At 35.5% G+C, this 19,958-nt stretch overlaps 1 protein-coding gene across 1 annotated transcript; it reads right to left on the bottom strand.

Annotated features, from left to right (window-relative positions):
- Positions 1 to 447: 447 nt before the first annotated feature.
- On the bottom strand, positions 448 to 9,373 carry LOC123660650. The gene is made up of 3 exons (XM_045595706.1): positions 7,919 to 9,373; positions 1,857 to 2,039; positions 448 to 573 (listed from the first exon to the last, which is right to left on the bottom strand). Exons 1-3 carry the CDS (start codon positions 9,371 to 9,373, stop codon positions 448 to 450), a joined length of 1,764 nt encoding a protein of 587 aa, XP_045451662.1.
- Between the last annotated feature and the right edge of the window lie 10,585 nt (positions 9,374 to 19,958).

Genomic DNA, 19,958 nt, shown 5'->3' with positions numbered 1-19,958 from the left:
ATCTTTTTAAATTCTTCTAAGCAGCTGTATCTGTTAACGCGCTTTGGAATATTATGTATATTTTAATATATTTTAACCAAAAGAAAATTACCAAAGTTAAGATTTTAGAAAATTACCAAGGTTAAGTTTTTACATAGTATTCTTTTAATCAAGACAAAAATCTGGCGTCAAATTTTTTTATATAGTTTATCATTAGAAGATGAGATGAAATTTAATAGAGTAACGATAAAAAAATATTGTTTCGTAAAATTAAATTCAAAACGCTGACTCACGTTTCGTTATAACTTTTCATTCAAGTTTTTGAATAAAAAAAGGATGAATGACATTCTCGATGATGCCCGCGAGAAATGTCATTCGTTAATTCGTCAGTAGCAATACGAATGTGACAAGATGGCGTGTGTCAAAACAAAATGGAGTGGCGTCTTGGGATTGTATGTAAGGTGAAAATCACCAACTGTGTACAATAAGCTCGAGTGATCCACTTGAACCAGTTGTATCCGATACATTTATAACTTTAGATTGATCATGTGAATACAAATAAGTCAAAATTTTACAAGATCTTATTAAAAATGTCTATTACAAAATATTTTATTGTTATACTATTGTAATCATACGCCTTCTGTTCGAAATTTTGTTTCAATTTCTAAAAGGATCTTAGTTGTGTCTTAACGTCTTACGTCTTAACAAGTTGTCTCGTCGCTGTTGATTCATGACATTATTTAAAATAGATAAACTCTGATTTTCGTAATAAAACAGTAATTCTTGGGATTGCTTCATCACTTCAGCCTATGGCAGTCCACTGCTGGTCATAGGCCTCCCCAAGTTCGCACCAGACATCCCGGTTTTCCGCAATCCTCATCCAGCCTACACCGGCAATCTTACGCAGATCGTCGGTCCAACGGGCCGGAGGACGTCCCACACTGCGTTTGCCAAGACGCGGTCTCCACTCCAGGACCCGTCTACTCCAACGGCCATCGACCCTGCGACACAGACGACCAGCCCACTGCCACTTCAACTTGCTAATTCTGTGGGCTATGTCGGTTACTTTCGTTCTCTCGCGGATAGCCTCATTTCTAATCCTGTCTTTGAGAGAAATCCCAAGCATAGCCCATTCCATTGCACGTTGAGCGACTTCAAACTTGTGGACCAGTCCTTTCGTTTCGGCTCCGTATGTTAACACAGGCAGGACGCATTGCTCGAAGACTTTTGTCTTTAAGTATTGCGGAACCTTCGAAGTGAAGACTCGACAAAGCCTGCCAAGGAGGGAAGGAATTGCTTACATTGATTTAAATAAAATTATTTGCGTTTTAAATTGCTAAAAATAAGTAGTTTTACAAAAAGTTATGTACACTACTAGACTAGCCCGTTGGCGCAGTTGGTAGTGGCCCTGCTTTCTGTTCTGCGGGTTGCGGGTTCGATTCCCGCCTGAGTCTGGGTATAATATTTCTATTTATATTTTTATATTTCTATTATTCCTATGTATATTTATCAAAAAAAAAAAAAAAGTTATAACAGTCGGCTGTTACCTGTAACACAAGCATTAAGTTGCTTACCATAGGAACAGACGACCGTGTGTGTATGTTATAAGATATTCATTTATTTATTATAGTTATTCATTTATTATTTATATTTAAGTTCATTTAAAAAGTCAGAAAAAAATTGCTAAAAATGCAATATCTAAAAAAGGTTTTGTATTTAAACAAAATACTATATAATTGTACTTATTTAATTTCTAGTTGATTAAATGTTTCAAGCATCTATGGTATTTAGTGTACCTATTCTAAAATGTATGTTACTCGTATTTCTAGAATAATATCCTCCATAATATAGATCTAGTATTTCATGCATGAACTTACCCCACATTTGAAATCTGTTACAACGGTTATAAAGTCATTTGGTGTCATATACACCATTCCAATAAGGGCAGATGATGCGTGAACAATTTTATGAAATTGGTCGTATAAAACGAAACGTATTTTTCCTTCACATCTCGATACTTTGAGCAAATATTGAATATTGAGCATTGATATCTTAAAAATCTAAAAAAAAAAAAATTGATAATAATAACAATGTTATTGAATATTTTTGTATCTAACAAGAAGTCCAACATAAGTAAAGAGTCATTTTTCAATAATCTATAATATAAAAATGAGTCGCTGAATGTGTTGCTAAGCGCAAAACTCGAGAACGGTTGGACCGATTTCGCTAATTCTTTTTTTAAAATATTCCTTGAAGTACGAGGATGGTTTTTACGGAGAGAAAAATTCTAAAAAAAAAAAAAATTTTTAAATTTTCTGAAAAAGTCTAAAAACAACACTTTTCTATACTCCCATACAAAAGATTTGTGATAATACTTAAAAGTCACTGTTAGGCGATACGAAGTTCGCCGGGTCAGCTAGTTTTTAATAAAATACCTAGTTTAGTGAAAGTACATGCATTTTAAAGAAACATGTACGTATTATATAAGTTATTCGCGTTCAAAGTAATGTTTCACTGCGGGTTGGCGGATGAATATTTTTCGTAATTTCACCCGAAATATGCATGTGTACATTTAGTTTCGCTATGTTTTGCATTTTCGTACTAATTACCTACGCTAGGAAACCTAAATTAGTCGAGTACATACATCCAAACTCACGTTTGATTTAAATCTAATAAAAAAATAAATAAAAGTCCATAATCGTCGGGTATGATTTTATTTTCTAGCTATCTGAGACATATTTATTTAATTTATAGATTTTAAGTACAATCAAATACCATTATTAAGATGATAAATTTATATTATAAAACCCAGTAATAAACTATTATTATTGACTATCGTAATATCAAATTTTTAATCAAATACTTTCAAATTTAAATAAAATTAAGTAGATTTCCTTATTATTACTTATAAGTTAAATGTAGGTATTTTTAGATGTTATTATAATTTTTGGTTCGTATAATTTGAGTTCAAGTTTTAATAATATATTTATTAAGGAGTAACGTTACCTTTATGAAAATTTTAATTAACGAAAGTTTATTTAGGTGGAAGGTATGTTTAGGCTATTTCTTGAAATTATGTTAAGTATTCAACACATAACAAGGATGCTCTTAAGTGTAACCTTGTTTGTTTTCATTAAGTTTCTTAACCGACTTCAAAGAAGGACGAGGTTCTTAATTAGACTGTATTTTTTATGTGTGTTAGTTACCTAATAACTTTTTACTGGAAGCACAGACTTTGACGATTCATTTTAGCAGAAAGCTGTCGTGTGGTATCATTTAAATTTAATCAAGATCATCTGACAAGTACTTTTAGAACTATCCCTAATGCCTATTTAATTGGTTATTTTTTCGACTACCTAAGTTGTATTATTTGTCAATGCGACGTTTACGAGCAAATACAATTAGAATATTCATCGCATACATCAAACACAACTAATACATATATCTAAATATGTATTCATATTATAAAGATATCAATATAAGATGGTATTACAAGATCTTTGTAATAAGTTTTCATTTTAAGGAAGTCTTTAAAATAAACGAAGATCACGCCAGCTATTAAGTTTTTACATTTTCTCTAAGCCAAGTATTACGGAAAACGTATAAAAATCATTATGACGGAACAATAGCCGAAAGGTATTGCAAGCGAGGTGTAAAAGGTTTTGTTAGCGTATTAGTCTTACCTAGCTCTACAATATGCACATAGTGAACATATGAGTCGCTATTGTTCTGCTCAGTGGCGGTTAACCTGGGCACTTTCACCGGCTCACGATATCGGTGCCCGTTACCGACACAGCGACCGATTGCACTCTGTGTACCCACTTGTACTTATATAAGTCATACTAGTTTCAAATATAAACTTTGAAATGCAGCAATGTTTTCGAAGCTTCGATATACTATATAAAAATGCTACGAAACTATATTTTGTGAATGTACCTACGTATCTCCTAGATCTATTGTAATGTTTAAAGGTAAAATCATCGCTATCAATATTTCATTATACCCACTGAATTATTTTTGTTGATTGGCAAGGAAACTTTTTTATTTGAGTCTTTCTAATCTTAAAAAATAAATCTTGACAGTATAAAATACAGATCTCGTAAAATAGTGTGTTATTTTTGTTTAAACTATATACCTAGTCGTACGCGAACTTCGTACCGCCTTGTATCTTTTAAATATAATAATTATATATATCGAAATAAAATATAGAATATATCTTTCAAGTTGGATCAAACTGCACACGTTGTGCAAATTTGATTTAAATCGGTTATGTACTTTAGGAGTCCATCGCGGACAAACAACGTGACGTGTAATTTATATAATTATACTAGCTGACCTGGCGAACTTTTTACCGCCTTCTTTATTTTTTCCTTAAATATAATAATTAATATATCAAAATAAAATATAGCCTATCTTTCAAGTTGGATCGAAAGGTTTAAGGTTTATATCTGAAAATATAATCATAAGTAATATAAGTATTCTAGTTGCGTTTAAATGAGAATACGTGTAATAAATCATTTTATTTTATATAACGATGATTGAAAATATATTAATGTTTATAATTTTATTAATGTTGCGTATAGAACATACATAAATTATTTTACGAATAGAGATGTCCACGCTTTGAATTTACTTTAATACTTGTTTAAAAAAATCTAATAATTGATAATAATACAAAATTAAATATAGAAAAAAATACTTAGATTGAATTTTAAATGTTACGAAAAATTTTATTGGTTACTACAATATACCTACGAAAAAGATGCAACAATTAAAAACTCTTATTATAAATTAGTTTCGTGATAATAATTCTAATCATAAATTTAGAAATGATAAAAGTTTCAATTTTGTCGGTTACCGTCAATTATGTCACAAACGAATGACAATCCATCCAATTAGAGCAGAACAATTAGAAGATATCAATGTGTCTTTAAAACTTATAACGATTTCATAAAATTTAAATATTTCAAAAGATTCATGCATTATATTGGAAATTCTTACTTTAAGCGCATAGAGTTGCTTTGACTGCACAATTGGTTGTCAAAACATTTAACCTCGACAACCTTCCTCAAGCGTAAGTTATGTGAAAAATTTATAAAATATGAGAATGTTAATTTAAGTCATTAGAGAAAAGACAAGAAGATATTTTGGAAAAAAATTTGATAGAAAAAATATGTGTGTGTGATCGCGCCGCCGCCGCCGCGAGCGATGTTTGTGGAAACAAGTTAAATGTGTTAAATGTAGATCGTACGGACACATTGACGTTCAGTTGGCTGGAAGAGATAGGTAGGTCGGTTTTGGGTTTGGATTTATAGAACCTTTTTATTTTACTGCCACTTTTTAGAGGTGTCGAACTAAGCACTTGGCACTACTATACGTCAAAATTTTTAAAAATACTTGTGATAAAATATTAAGTAGGTACTCGATATTGGTAATCGTAAATCGTAACATACAAGTGATCGTAATAAAAACACTACGTTTGTCTCACCTCATCTTAGTGTTATTTATTGCCTATGTACTTGCCTAAATAGAGGCGGAATGAAACTATTATTTTAGTTTAAACATACAAATAGATACCTAAGTCACCGGTTATCTAAATTAATAACAGTGACAGACTATCTTCTATTTATTTCTGTAACAATAAATAGGCCTCGTGCCTATTGCTTTTAGATATATATTATCTATTATGCATTATTAAACATAGAAAAAATGTTAATAATTTTGGTACATACTCTTCTAATGTTATTTTATATGATAGTTAATAATTAAGCAACAAAATTTAGCATTTTTACTTCACAAAATTTGAATAATATGTTTTTTTTTTTTAAATTAAAAGTATTTATTCGTACTGGTCTTTAAAAAGGTTAAACACAATCAATCTCTTCAATAGGTAAGTACATCTATGTATTGCCCATTAAGTTATTCAATTCACGGCGAGTGAATAGGATTTTCTTCACTATAATGGACTCTAATCCAACCTCACACATGTCTCAGTAATGCCGCGCTCGCATGAGCCACATTATAATTTTTCGTAACGGATCATTACAATATCTCATCGTGACACAGAAAAATTTTACATGTCATTTGGATGAATTTTTACGAGTATTTGTTTTTCCGCACTGGGCGGGCCCTTTTATATGTCGTTAAATTGGTTAGAATGTTTCGTCAGGGCGGCTTATTTTGTTACACGTTTTTTGTTCTAGTATTGTTTTAATATATTTTTTTTTGCTCTTTTGGTTGCGTGGAATAGAATTTTTAATAGATAACTTTTATAATTGTTCTATCGTAAAAAAACCTGAGAATACCTACCTACATATGGAATTTTGTAAATAATAAAAAGTCGAATTCAGTTTCAAATTTACTATTTATTAAACATTCACTTTTTTTTTTTTTTTTTTTTTTTTTTTTTAAATATATAGACTAGCGCTTGACTGCGATCTCACCTGAAGTCAAGTGAAGATGCAGCCTAAGGTGGTGCGCGCTTGCCTAGAAGATGCCTATTCACTCTTGATTTAAAGATACCCGGGTTATAGTTCGTTGGAAAAACGGAAGCCGGAAGGGCATTCCAAATTTTAGCGGTGCGTATTAGGAACGAGGAAGCAAATCGTTTAGTGCGAGATCGTGGGATTTCAACCACATAGCGGTGCAGATTCATGCGATGCCTTGCGGTTCGGTGGTAGAAAGGTGATGGTGGAACCAAATTGTATAGTTCTAGAGCACACTCTCCGAAATACAACCTGTAAAATACCGACAAACAGGCAACCTTGCGCCGATGTTCGAGACTTTGAAGTCTAGAGCGAACCAGCGATTTGTCACCGATGAGTCTTCTGGCGCGTCGATCCACAGAATCCAAAGCAGCGAGCTGGTACTTGGCAGAGCCATCCCATAAGTGGCTGCAGTACTCCATACACGATCGAACTTGTGCTTGGTAGAGAGTAAGAAGCTGTTCCGGTGTGAAGTACTGCCTGACTTTATTGAGGATACCAAGTTTCCTACCAGCAATTTTTGCCTTGGATTCTATGCATTGTCCGAAGTTCATATTAGACGAAATATTTATGCCTAGAAGATCAATACTATCGGTGATAGGTACAGATACACCCCGGAAAGTCGGAGCTAATGGGAATGGACTCCGTTTAGCAGTGAAAAGACACGCTTGTGTTTTGGAAGCATTAAACTTGACTAGGTTGGCGTCACCCCAATCGGATACCTCTTTCAAAGCCAAATTCATGCGTTCAACCAGGGCCTCTCTATGCTCATGAGTTTCAGCCCCACCAGCTCGGGGACCGGACACGTATCTCTCCGTGACAGTGCTGTCATCCGCGTATCCAAAGATACCGGGCCTGAGGAGGTCATTTATGTGGATCAAGAAGAGGGTTGCAGAGAGAACTGATCCCTGAGGGACACCGGCATTAACCGCCATCAAGTCAGACGAGGAGCCATCTAAGACCACCCGAAATGATCGCCCACTCAGGAAATCTAATATCCAGTCACACAAGCTCGGGGGTATTCCGTAAGCTGAAAGCTTGCTCAATAGGCTCTCATGCCAGACCCGGTCAAATGCCTTCGATACATCGAGTGAGACAGCTAGCGCCTCTCCGTGCTTGTCCAAGGCTTCGCCCCAGATGTGCGAGGCGTACACTAAAAGATCCCCCGTGGACCTGTTGCGGCGGAAACCGTATTGCTGGTCCGACAGGAGGTCATTCGATTCGAGGTATGCAAGGAGCTTATCGTTCAGTATGCGCTCCAAACTTTTACACAGTATGGAGGTGATAGCGATTGGTCTATAGTTAGCCGGGTCGGCACGACTACCCTTTTTAGGTACAGGTTGTACGTTGGCAATCTTCCATGCTTTAGGAACTTGAGCGGATTTTAGAGAGAGGCGGTACAAGCGCGTGAGAATAGGAGACAACTCAGGAGCACAGTGCTTAAGTACTCTTGCTGGTATGCCGTCAGGACCACTAGCCTTATTCACGTCCAAGTTACGGAGTACTCTCAAAACCTCAGTTTGGCGAATGCGTAGTTCTGACATAACAGAGTCGCAAGGTGGATGTCTGGGCGGTGAGGCACTACCTGCATCAAGGAGCGAATTTTCTGCAAACAGATTCGCTAAAAGGTTAGCCTTGTCTGTCGCAGTAAAGGCCAGCGATCCATCTGGTTTAAGCAGAGGAGGCAGCGAGGGACGGCAGAAGCTCATTTCAACCGACTTAGAGAGTGACCAAAATGCTCTACTACCGCGCGGATGGGAAGCTAGTTGGGCTCCGATGCGTTTAATACGGTTGAAACGAGCTTTTTTAAGAACCCTTTTGTAGGACTTGGCAGCAGAGTTGAACGCTCTCTTCCTCGTAGTTATGTCCGGAGATTTAAGGGTACGGGCTTCAGCCCACGCTGCAAACGCTGAGTCTTTACGGGCTGCAGCTTCGGCACATTCTGCATTATACCACCTAGGGATCTTGCCATCTAGTGATACATCAGCAAATGGAATGAAGTACTCCATCCCCTGACGTATCACTTCCGATATTTCTTGTGCGCAACTCGACGGATCACTGGAAGAGAAGCAAGTCCGCCGCCAAGGGTAGGATGCAAAAAAGTGTCGCATCTCATCCCAATCTGCCGACTTATATCGCCACACACGCCTGGTTCCGGTAGGACCTGTATCCAGAGGGTGAAAGTTAGATACTGACTTTACCACACAGTGATCAGATGTGCCCAGGGGAGCTGCAACTGATACCGAAGACCGGTCTGGGTCAGTTGTCAACAGAAGGTCCAAACAATTAGGTGTATGGTCGTCAACGTCGGGTACTCGTGTTGCTTCTTGGACTAGCTGGGTAAGATCTAGCGACAGAGCAAATTTGAGCGCCTCTCTCCCGGCGTGGTCGGTATTCTGGTATGGGAACAGCCAGTCCTGGTGGTGAGCGTTAAAATCCCCCAGAAATACCATTTGGGCAGCAGGATACCGACGTTGGACCATGTCAGCCGTCTCACTGAGATAGTCGAACATCCGAGTCGTCTCCCGATCACCACTGTGCGACCGATAGGTACAGGCATACACAATCTGCTCCATGCCCGTATCCAATAAACACCACATGATGGAAAGGTTAGGTATCTCTAAGTTACGTAGACGCCGGCAGCAAACATCATCACGAGCAAACATACAGACTCCAGCGTGAGATTTAAAATTATGTTCGAGCGAATACCCAGGGTACTGCAGGTACGTTACATCTGCTGGGCTACCAATTTGCGTCTCCGTAAGAAAAAGTAAATGCGGCCTCTCAGTCTCCAGGTGGTGGTGGACTGCAACGAGATTTGAGTGCAATCCTCGTATGTTGGTGAGGTGCACTTTGAGAGAGAGGAGGTGCAGCCGCTGTTTAACCTTACTTTTTTTCTTGTTCTTCATTGTGGTCAAGGGGTGAATAGGAGGGGAAATGGTAGTTGTACGAGGCGCTGCGTCTATAGACTCCACGATTTTTGCAGAAACCACACTAAAGAAGACTCGACTGGAGACTGCGGGGACGCCCGAACCCCCCAGAAAATCGCCATCGGGTCCTCTCACCGGTCGCCAACCGGCACGATGGAAGCCATCCCTGGATTTTTCGCTAGGTGGCGGGGCAGCCTTTCATAGGTGGCGAACCTACTAGTTGGGCCCCCTACTGCCTGCGGTCGGCCAGCGGTGCACCGTGCTTCGGATCCCGCTACCCTCCAGGTCGAGACGTCCGGCACAGTGACTACGCAGATCAGGATCCTGTCACTAGACGCAGCGCAACTGTACATACCCATACCCCTATGATTGGCTATTACGAGCATCGTTCCGGAACGCGAGGCGCCTCACGGCACGACAGGTCGTGTTGCAAGACGCGTCACTTGGCGGCGCGTCTTTGCTCGATGGGTGGTTACACTAGCCACGGCCGAAGCCTACCACCTATGTATGTTACTCGTTTTGCACCACCCAGGGGTCACGTGTAGGGTAAAGAGGGTTAAGACCTGACTTGGTACATCCTACGGACGCGAGTAACTTCGACCCCCAAAAAGATTCACTACATTAATTTATGTTTACTATTGTTTATAATATCTAATTACTCCAGAAGGATTAGTAACTAATTGCAAAATAATACTATGGACTAGTACATCTGTTCTTCATTTACACAATCCGATGAGAACGAAAGACAGTTAAAATTAACTGCAGTAATCGACATATCCCATAAATGATCCTCGGAACACACAAAGCATATCAAATTAGACTAATTACATGCATCGGACCTGCCACGACATGTGGTAAGGCGACGCACCTTAATGACAAAATATAACATTACAAAAATAAACTATTTGTCTTTCGGTTTTTGTAAAAGAATTAACGGGTGACTTGTCAAATTAAATGTGTACTTATATTTGAAAGTAATGTCTTGTTAATAAGAATCGATATTTCATATGTAAATATCGATAAAATTCGTAATAAGTTCTGTGCTTGTTGTTATTCGTTACACGTGGCCTGCTCCTATTTATTTATTCCTCTTTACTTGCTTGTAGAGTTAAGTTTATCTAGTAAGAAATAAACTGTTTAAGGAAGTTTATATTTAAAATATTAAGATTAAGGCTAATTGTCTATCTGTGTCAAATGTTAAACAACAGAAAGGCGCGTGGCCGTCAACGCTTGGTGTTTTGTAATTTATTGGCAGCGTCCGCGCCGCCCTCATTAGCGGCTCGGGTGCAAAAACTCGCCAATTTTACATTCGCGCTATGACTCACGCCCGATCTCGATTTATTTGATACTCGATTCGATACAACGCTTAACTAGATATGCATACGTAATTCTGAAACAAGATAATGATTCGTAAATTTGTTACTTTACGACATCATAAAAGTTAGTTTAGGAGAATTTACACGAGATTCTAAACAACGTATATCGATATTTTTTATTTTATTTAATAGGATCATCACTTCTAAGAAGAAGAAGTAGGTTACTTTACTGATATAGGGAAGCCGAAAATATATACCTAATTAGCCGTAGTTGTGTTTTGAAGCAAACGTTTTCTATTTACGTAAACAATTTAATATGGGTTAACAAAAGAACACTCCTCAATATTAACGTATCACGGAAGTGTACGTAATACATATCGTTTGTTGTGGTTTTAGAGACATTATGTTGGTTGCGATGTCGTCGTGTGCGGCCCATCAGCGCATATTTTCAGCGGCGTCTTTGCTCTGAAATGGTCCCTGAAGCGTGTACAGCGATTTCAGCGCGAGTTTCACGCCTTTTTTTGTGTCTTCATTGCGATGCTTGTATGAAGCTACTTATAGACCGTGAAGTGTTAGACTCCGTTACTCGTTAATTAATTATATTTACAAAAATAATTACGTGTGTTTTAAAAGCCTGTTTTATGTCTCCGTTTTTGTACGTTTTAATGTTATAATTGTTGACAATGGTAGTAGCTTTTGTGCACGAACAGTTTTTATCAATAGAATCGTATTTATAAATATCTATTTGGATAGCTTTATTCAAAGTCTTACTTCTCTTTGTAAGCAGTTTATTGATATTAAGCTAAATGTGGGTATCGCAATAGTTCAAGGATTAGAGTTGAGAATATGGCTCTTTTTTATCCTTGAATTAATGATCCTGAGGATAAAAAAAATAATCCTTATGGAAATAAGGCCTTTTACTGGCTTTTAGAGTCTAAGTATTGAGTTTTATTTTAATTCTCGTTGCCAAATAATATATTTCAATGAGACTGGTTCTCTAAGGGTAAAGTTTTAATAGTAGGTACTTTTGACGATGTATGTACCTAAATGTACTGACGTAACATAAAAAAAAGTTTTTAGGACAGTGTTTACTAAAGTATTAGTAAGTAGCCATGCAATTGTAAAAAGGGCACCTAATATCCAACTAAGTAGGCATTAGGTACTACTTAAGCAGGCTGAAGAGTAAACTAGTAATCCATAGCAGTTACATTTTTTTTTATCACATAAATTATTATATATTAATACTTAATTATTACCTACTAGCTGCCCGGACAGAATTCGTTCTTCGTTCGTCAAAAGTTTTTAAAATGTTTATTTATCTAGATTTTTTTTAATTATTTAAAGTTAAAACCTTCCTTGGGCCTTAAGGAACATACAAAAAAATTATATAGCCAAATTGGTCGAGCCATTCTCGAGTTATACGCGTAGCAACATTCATTTTTATTTATATAGATTTATATACTTTTCTCAAAGGTAAATGTTGACAAAGTTAGTTGAAAATTAGTGTATGAGCAGGCTAGTAACAAATCAAAGTTTTGTAAGAGTCGGGCTCGTTGAAGCGTTCTGTGGTTTTTAATTACAATGTTACAAACGGCTCAAGGTTAGTTCTTAATGAGTTGACGATTTCTGTTTTATTTCGATAACTTATTGTTTCTATTTCAACTTTTCTCTTTTTCCTATTAATTTTCATAATATTATTGTTTTTACTAAAATAATTACTATTTTTAACCGATTTAAAAAAGAGTAGGATCTTAAATAAGACTCTATTTTTATGTATATTATCTCATAACCTTTTACTGGGTGTATCACTAATAATGCGTATTTACTTTTTTTCGACTACCTATATGTTATGTATTACTTGTTGATATAAATTGAACTATTTTTTTAAATGTATGGGCACTAATACGTAGACTACGACAAACATTTATATGGCCAATACAAATTATTGTCATACGCGGGAATCGAACCCCCAACCGCTAGCGCAACATATATTGCTGTGACCGCTGCACCAATGCGTCGTCAGATACCTACTTATATTAAAAGTAGTTTTATCAACCCTATAAAATCGTGTTGCATAATATTTTTTTATATGACTAGGTCGGCAAACAACCCGAGTAGAAATTTTTCGTCTTCCTTAGAAGGACCGGACCAGGCAAGCCTGATCAGGACTAGATAAGGCATGTAACGCAGATGATTGGTCTGGACCTGATCAGAATGAGATGAGATTTCCTGATTGGGTCCAGATCAGGAAATTTCATCTCATCCTGATCAGCCGGTTCGGTCCGGTCGTTTTAAAAAACACGAATGTATATTCTTGAAAAAATTGTTTAACAAAAAAAAAGTGGATTGATATTATAAATATGTTTATATTTTCCAATGTATTATTTATTTATGTTTTTACTTTAAATATTAATTATTTTTATTTGTTTTTATGTTATTAATTAATTATTATTGTTAATTAAATTTTATTTATCAACTTCTAATAATTAACTACTAATCAACTATTTCCTATTACTTACAACTGCTCCACTGTGTAGAAAAGGACTCCCTGCTAGACTGTCCTGATAACTGTATATATACTAAGTGCGCTTAAAAACATTAATAGCGCGATTCAGGCTCAGTTCACCTAATTTCTTTCAGGCTATCCTGATCTGAACTAGACCGGGTCCTGATCCAGTATGCCAGACCATACGTGATTATATTTTATATCAGGCTACCCTAATCAGGATCGGACCGGGTCCTGATCCAGTATGCCTTACCATACTTGATTATATTTTACCTCAGGCTATCCTGATCTGGACTGGACCGGGTCCTGATCCAGTATGCCTTACCATACTTGATTATATTTTACATCAGGCTATCCTTGTCTGGACCAGACCTGGTCCTGATAGAGCTTGCCGGGTCTGGCATGCCTCGTTCTATCCTGATCCGGTCCAGATACATGACCTGGTTGAGCCTGACCTTTTTTCTTGTCGAGGGAGGGGAGGGGGGGTGATAAAGAGACCCGAATCGCTGTGATTGCGTTACAAACAGACGAATGATTGTGTACCGGGCTATCGAAAGATACAATAAGATTCGCCTGCTTGCGACAGAAATAGATCTGGCCGTCCACGTAGTGTTTGTACGAAAAAGGCGATTAAAGCAGTAAGGGAAATATTTTGAAGAAACCCTATCCGAAAGTAAAAGATTGTATCTCGGGAGATGATGATAGCACCTCGAACCATGTCGCGTATTTTAAAAGATGACTTAGGACTTCCAGCCTATACGAGATATACTAGTCATTTCTTAACTGATCATTTAAAAAAGATACGGTGGTAAAATCAAAGCAACTACTTAAGCGGTACGCAAAGGAAATTTACAGAAAAATTTTGTTTACAGATGAGAAATTTTTTACAATTGAGCAATACTTTAACAAACAAAATAACCTTATTTATTTTGAAAGCTCTAAGGAAGCTTCCCAATTACAATACAACAGAGTACAACGTGGGCATTATCCGACTTCAGTGATGGTTTGAAGGAGTGACTGAGATCGATCCATCTAATCTTGGTTAGAAACTAACATTCCGGACTTCATCAGAGCTGAAGAGTGGCCGCCATCTAGTCCCGGTCTAGATCTGCTGGGTTATGATTTATGGTCAGTTTTAGAGAGTAAGGCTTACTCTAAATGCCATGATAATTTGGAGTCCCTAAAACAATTCATATGATTGACAGTGAAGAAGTTTCCCATGGAAAGAGTGCGTGCTTCTGTTGATAACTGACCTCAACGTTTAAAGGACTGTATTGCAGTCAATGGAGACCAATTCAAATAAACTTTATATATTTTTTTCGGTTTTATATTAATGTATTAAACGCTTAATTTCTTGAAATTCGAATTGAATTAATGACTGAAAGCTTCAATGCGGTTCCATTTATCATTCTTGAATTTTAATTGGTAGACTTAGCTTCACTGCATTTACAGTTAGAAAAGTTCTACAAATGACCGACTATTTCCATAGTGTTATGTTTTACGGTCTATTACTGTGGGGTAATGCTACAGATATTGAGGCTGGATTTATTTTGCAAAGAGCTATTCGTGTCATTTATGATTTTGGAGCTCAAATATCTATGCGGGATGTTTGTTATTAGGTAGATATTAAAAATTGCGTCACAATATTCATAATAGTATTACTATTTATATCAAAATAATCAATCGCAGTGTAAGCACGAGAAGGTACCTATAACAAAATTGTAACTCCACGTTTCCGATTGCGCAATGTAAACGTCTCCTTTCTGGGTTATGATATTTGCATGTTTAATAAAATTTCACAAACAATATTGAAATAATAAATACATTTAAAGTTTGTATTAAAAAGATATTAAAGCTTGTATTAAAAAGATATTAACAGCTAAAGCATGTTATTCGGTGCAGGCATTTCGTTACATAAATGATAAAGATGTGTGGATTTAGTGACGCTTTGTTTCATGCAAGATATTAATTATCAATGTTGTATAAATATACACAGATTATATATTATTAAAGAGAAGGTGCTTTTGTAGCCTTGAATAAATATGTTTTTTTTTTTTTATCTGATTTTGATAGATATCTTTTATTAGTTGATAGGTATAATATATATGTATAATTTAGATATTAAGCGATATAAAATGTCTAATTAACTTTTTGTACGAAATCTTCAATAACATAGTAGGTACACTACATTTGGTCTATTGAGGTATTGGTTCTCTTAACACAACTTTTTGAGTATATAAAAAAATCTTAATTTTATTTATGAGTCTGTATGTCATCACAGTCTTGGACAGTTCACATACAATGGAGTACAACTTATAAGGGATAGATATAGGTATTATGAAGGCAATATTTGTGTATGTTTAGGGCCTATGTATGTAACTGTACCTGTATTGTACAAGTCGTTGAGCTCTCACCACCTCGACACACTAAGCATACAATGACCGTACACTGACGACAAAAAGAGATCAATGTATAACAATTTAAAATACATTTATAATAAACATAAAACACAACTGCATAAAAGCTAAAAAGGAAAAAACAAACATTTAAATTTTGCAGGGTTGAAGAATGAGTCCCTACTGTTAACCTTTAATAAAAAGATTTGTTCATATGCGTATTGATTGTTTCAATGGTGTTCAGTAAATTCAGTAAGTATTACTTTTATCGACACTAAACTAACTGGACTCTTTTTTTGTAGTTTTTATGTCGCCGGTTCTTTTATTTACTTCTTTCCACTAAGTTTAGTAAGTTTTTATTGACTTCTTTACTAGAACAAGGTGGTAAATTTCGCAACATTATTTAAGTACCTACCCGTTTCATGTATGAAAATAAGCGAGAATGGTAGTATAAAATACTTAAATCATTTATTTAATTACAAAAGTGTTACTCAAGATGAAAGAAAGTGATTTTTGAATTTTTTGAATATCTATTCAGCGATTTACGAAACATACACAAAAAAATAGTTCAATTGAGATTATTCTTCTTTTTATAAGGTTGCTTTAAACAGAAAAATATACTCCTTATGACAAGCAATACAAAATAATTGAATCTACTATATATATCAACAGCTACTATCTACCAAGAGAATTACAATTTTACAGAAATTTGAATGGTTTAGTTTGTTATAAAATATTTTTACTAAATATATAGGTTTAAATATTATGTACATAGAAGTATTTTTCTTTTATTAGATATTCTATAATACGCATTATAGATATCTAGTTTCAAGTAATTTATGGATTGTGTAGGAAAAGATGATACATATTTGTTATATGAGTAGGTACCTTTTACATATTTTCATTACATAACAACGCATAAACAATATTTTGACTACCTCTTATACAGAAAAATTATATTAAAAAAGTGTCTTTTGCTCTGCACATCTCGCATTGAAAAATATTATTAAAAAAAAAATTAAAAAATACCCTTTGAGAATTTATTGTGAAATGGAAAAAATAAATTTTAAGGTAAATTAACTTATAATTAATAAGGTAAATGTTATTAATTTAATTTCGTTAAGTGTTCTTGTCGTAATCAAGCCTGGACATTAATTAAGGTGACCTACCTACAAAATTGTATTTTAGTTAAATTTCGAAGGTTTAATGTAATACTTGATTAGATTTAGATATTCGTTAATTGAATATTTTGAAACAATGCTTCAACGGCCTTGTAACGGCAAATGTATATTCGAGGAGACAATTGTTTATTAATTGATGACGGTACAGTCAGCAGCAAACATTACCAACCTATTTTTAAGCCATATAGGAAGTTGGTACGGCCTGTGTATATTTTCATAACATTCCACACCATTATATATGTAAACTTTTTAAATAAAATATATATATTTTTATTCTTATTATCTGTGTTATATTTCCTATGTATTGAATTATACTGAACATAGATTTTGTCAATAGTTAAGCCCTCTATAAAATCCATTATTATTTTATTATTTACAATATTTTTATATAGTTATATTGTATTTAACTAACCTAGTTTACGATCGCTCTGCTGTAATGTTGCGTGTGCCGTGTCGGCGGCGCCTAAACACCGACGATCGCGGGTTCGATTTTCGCTCGGAGTGGATATTTGTGTTTATGCAAATATTTATTCCCGGTCTAATTGTTAGTCCTTATAGATCACCGCATCCTGCTTCGGAGAGCACGTTAAGCTGTCGGTCCCGGTTGTTATGATGGACACCTGATAGCGATCGTTACTCATAGTAGGAAATATATTCGCCAACCTGCATTAGAGCAGCGTGATGGATTAAGCTCTGATCCTTCTCCTGCCCGACTAGAAAAAAGGTCAGGCTCACCAGATCATGTATCTGGACCAGATCAGGATAGAATGAGGCATGCCAGATCCAGCAAGCTCTATCAGGACCAGGTCTGGTCCAGATAAGGATAGCCTGATGTAAAATATATTCAAGTATTAATGTTTTTAAGCGCACTTAGTATATGTATATACAGTTATCAGGACAGTCCAGTAAGGAGTCCATTTCTACACGAAATAGTTAATTAGTAGTTAATTGTTAGAAGTTAATAAATAAAATTAAATTAATAATAATAATTAATTAAACATAAAAATTAATAACATAAAAATAATTAATATTTAAAGTAAAAACATAAATAAATAATACATTGGAAAAAATAAACGGACATAAATATCATAATAACGATGTTAAGTAACATATTTATATCAATTCGCTTTTTTTGTTAAACAATTTTTTCAAGAATATACATTCGTGTTTTTTAAAAGGACCGGACCGAACCGGCTGATCAGAATGAGATGAGATTTTCTGATCTGGACCCGATCAGGAAATTTCATCTCATCCTGATCAGGTCCAGACCAATCATTCATCTGCGTTACATGCCTTATCTAGTCCTGATCAGGCATGCCTGGTCCGGTCCTTCTAAGGAAGACGAAAAAATTTCTACTCGGGTGCATGGGGAAAGAGGCCTATGCCCAGTAGTGGGATATTACAGACTGAAGCTTATAAATTTTAACTCGTAAATATCCAGTAAAATATACATTTGACAATTAGGTACCTATATATTATGTCAAATTAATGAATGTAGGTACAGATGCTGGTGTGGCACTTCTCAAGCACATACCTACATAGTGTAGCCGTAAATACTGTTACAATAAACAAAATATTATATTTGAATTTAGAATCTGTCTTTTTCACGTCAATACATTGTAAAATATTTTGTGATATTAAAATGGAGCGGGGTGATAAAAAGAACCGAATTGCTGTGATTGCAATACACAAAGCCAAACATTTTTTTTTAAACTCGCCATACACTTGGTATTAGTCAGATGTTTGTGTACGGGCTATTGATAGGTACAATAAGACCCCCTCTGCTTGCGACAGAAAAAGATCTAACCGTCCACGCAGTGTTCGTACGAAAAAGGCGATCAAAGCAGTAAGGGAAAGAATTTGAAGAAACCCTATCCGAAAGCAAAAGATTTTATCCCGGGAGATGAAGCTAACACCTAGAACATAGAAATCTAAATAATATTATTTAGGTTTCTGTGACCTAGAACCATGTCGCGTATTTTAAAAGATGACTAAGGACTAGCAGCCTATAAGCGACGCACTGTCATTTTTTAACTGATATTAAAAAAAAGAATAGGGTGGTAAGAATAGGTAAACCTAATAAGGTATCTTTTTAGACAGAATTTTTTTTTTAGAAAAATAAAATTATTTAAAAAATTACTATAATAAACAAATAATTATAGAAAAATAAAGAGACAAAAAAAAAACGAGTGTCTTTTAGATCACACGACTGAGCAACTTCTTTAGTTGTCCCTACAGCAATATACGAAACGTAACTCTCTATCTCTCTATCTTCACTAAGTTATGTCTCTCTCTCAACTTCCGTTCACCACACCCGATCACACTTTTCGTAACGGTCTCGTCACACATTCACCAGCTTACTCCCCAAGTCAAGTGTAAAGAAGTTTTACTTCAAAAATTATTGTTGCTAAAAGAATAAATACGTAATAAAATGTTGTTGAAAATTTATAAATTGTAACGTACACGAACAACCAACGACGATGCAATTAACACACACAAACAAACTATAATAATCTTCATAGTGTGCATACAAACTCCGCCCTAAATAATTTTGACCAATCACCGATCGTTGTAGGCATAGATCGCTGTGGCCGCACGCCTCATGTTTTTCGTCACGGAGCACCGACTCAGGCGCGACTCATACATTGTTAAATATAAGTGCTTCACTTTGAAGATACCGGATCAAGCTCATCGTGCTGTCCCTTTTACGCTTTATCTTACCCGTGTCGTACTGTTGCAACTTTAACTCAAATATTCCTCAAAATAAAACAACAAATTACAAGCGATACAAACTTTGACTCCAAAAATAAATGAATACTTCAATAATGAGTCAATACACCTTAAATTTGATGTTAAAATAGAAACTTATGGAACCGGTATAGATTTGAGAGACGAATCTGGTCATACAACAGAGAGAGACAAACGATCAGGTGGAGTGGTACCGAAGGCTGCGGAGGCGGTTTGACCATTTTTTGTTGCACCGCTGATTGTGAAAGATTACACTTGAGAGTCGAAATACATCTTTACACCACACGTCAGTGGGCAGTGAGCTGTCTTCAAAGTAGCACGGGACTAGATCTGTCGTTTATTTTCACGTAACCATGTGTTAAAGTGTTTGATTGCCGTTGTGATTTTCCAGGACTTTCGCATGTGCTATATTTATAT

The sequence above is a fragment of the Melitaea cinxia genome, chromosome 15 (assembly GCF_905220565.1).
Source record: "Melitaea cinxia chromosome 15, ilMelCinx1.1, whole genome shotgun sequence".
In the NCBI taxonomy this organism is placed as follows: Eukaryota; Metazoa; Arthropoda; class Insecta; order Lepidoptera; family Nymphalidae; genus Melitaea; species Melitaea cinxia.
Note: the sequence above shows the minus strand (reverse complement) of the source record. Positions and strands in the feature narration are given on the sequence as shown.

Excerpts from the sequence above, each read along its gene's own strand:
- LOC123660650 (XM_045595706.1), bottom strand. The coding sequence starts at position 9,373 with ATGAAGAACAAGAAAAAAAGTAAGGTTAAACAGCGGCTGCACCTCCTC. Across the intron at positions 2,040-7,918 it reads GTGGTCCTGACGGCATACCA|ATTTTTAAGATATCAATGCT; the intron begins GCAAGAGTACTT and ends TTTTTTTTTTAG. Across the intron at positions 574-1,856 it reads TAACAGATTTCAAATGTGGG|ACATTTTTAATAAGATCTTG; the intron begins GTAAGTTCATGC and ends ATTTTGTAATAG.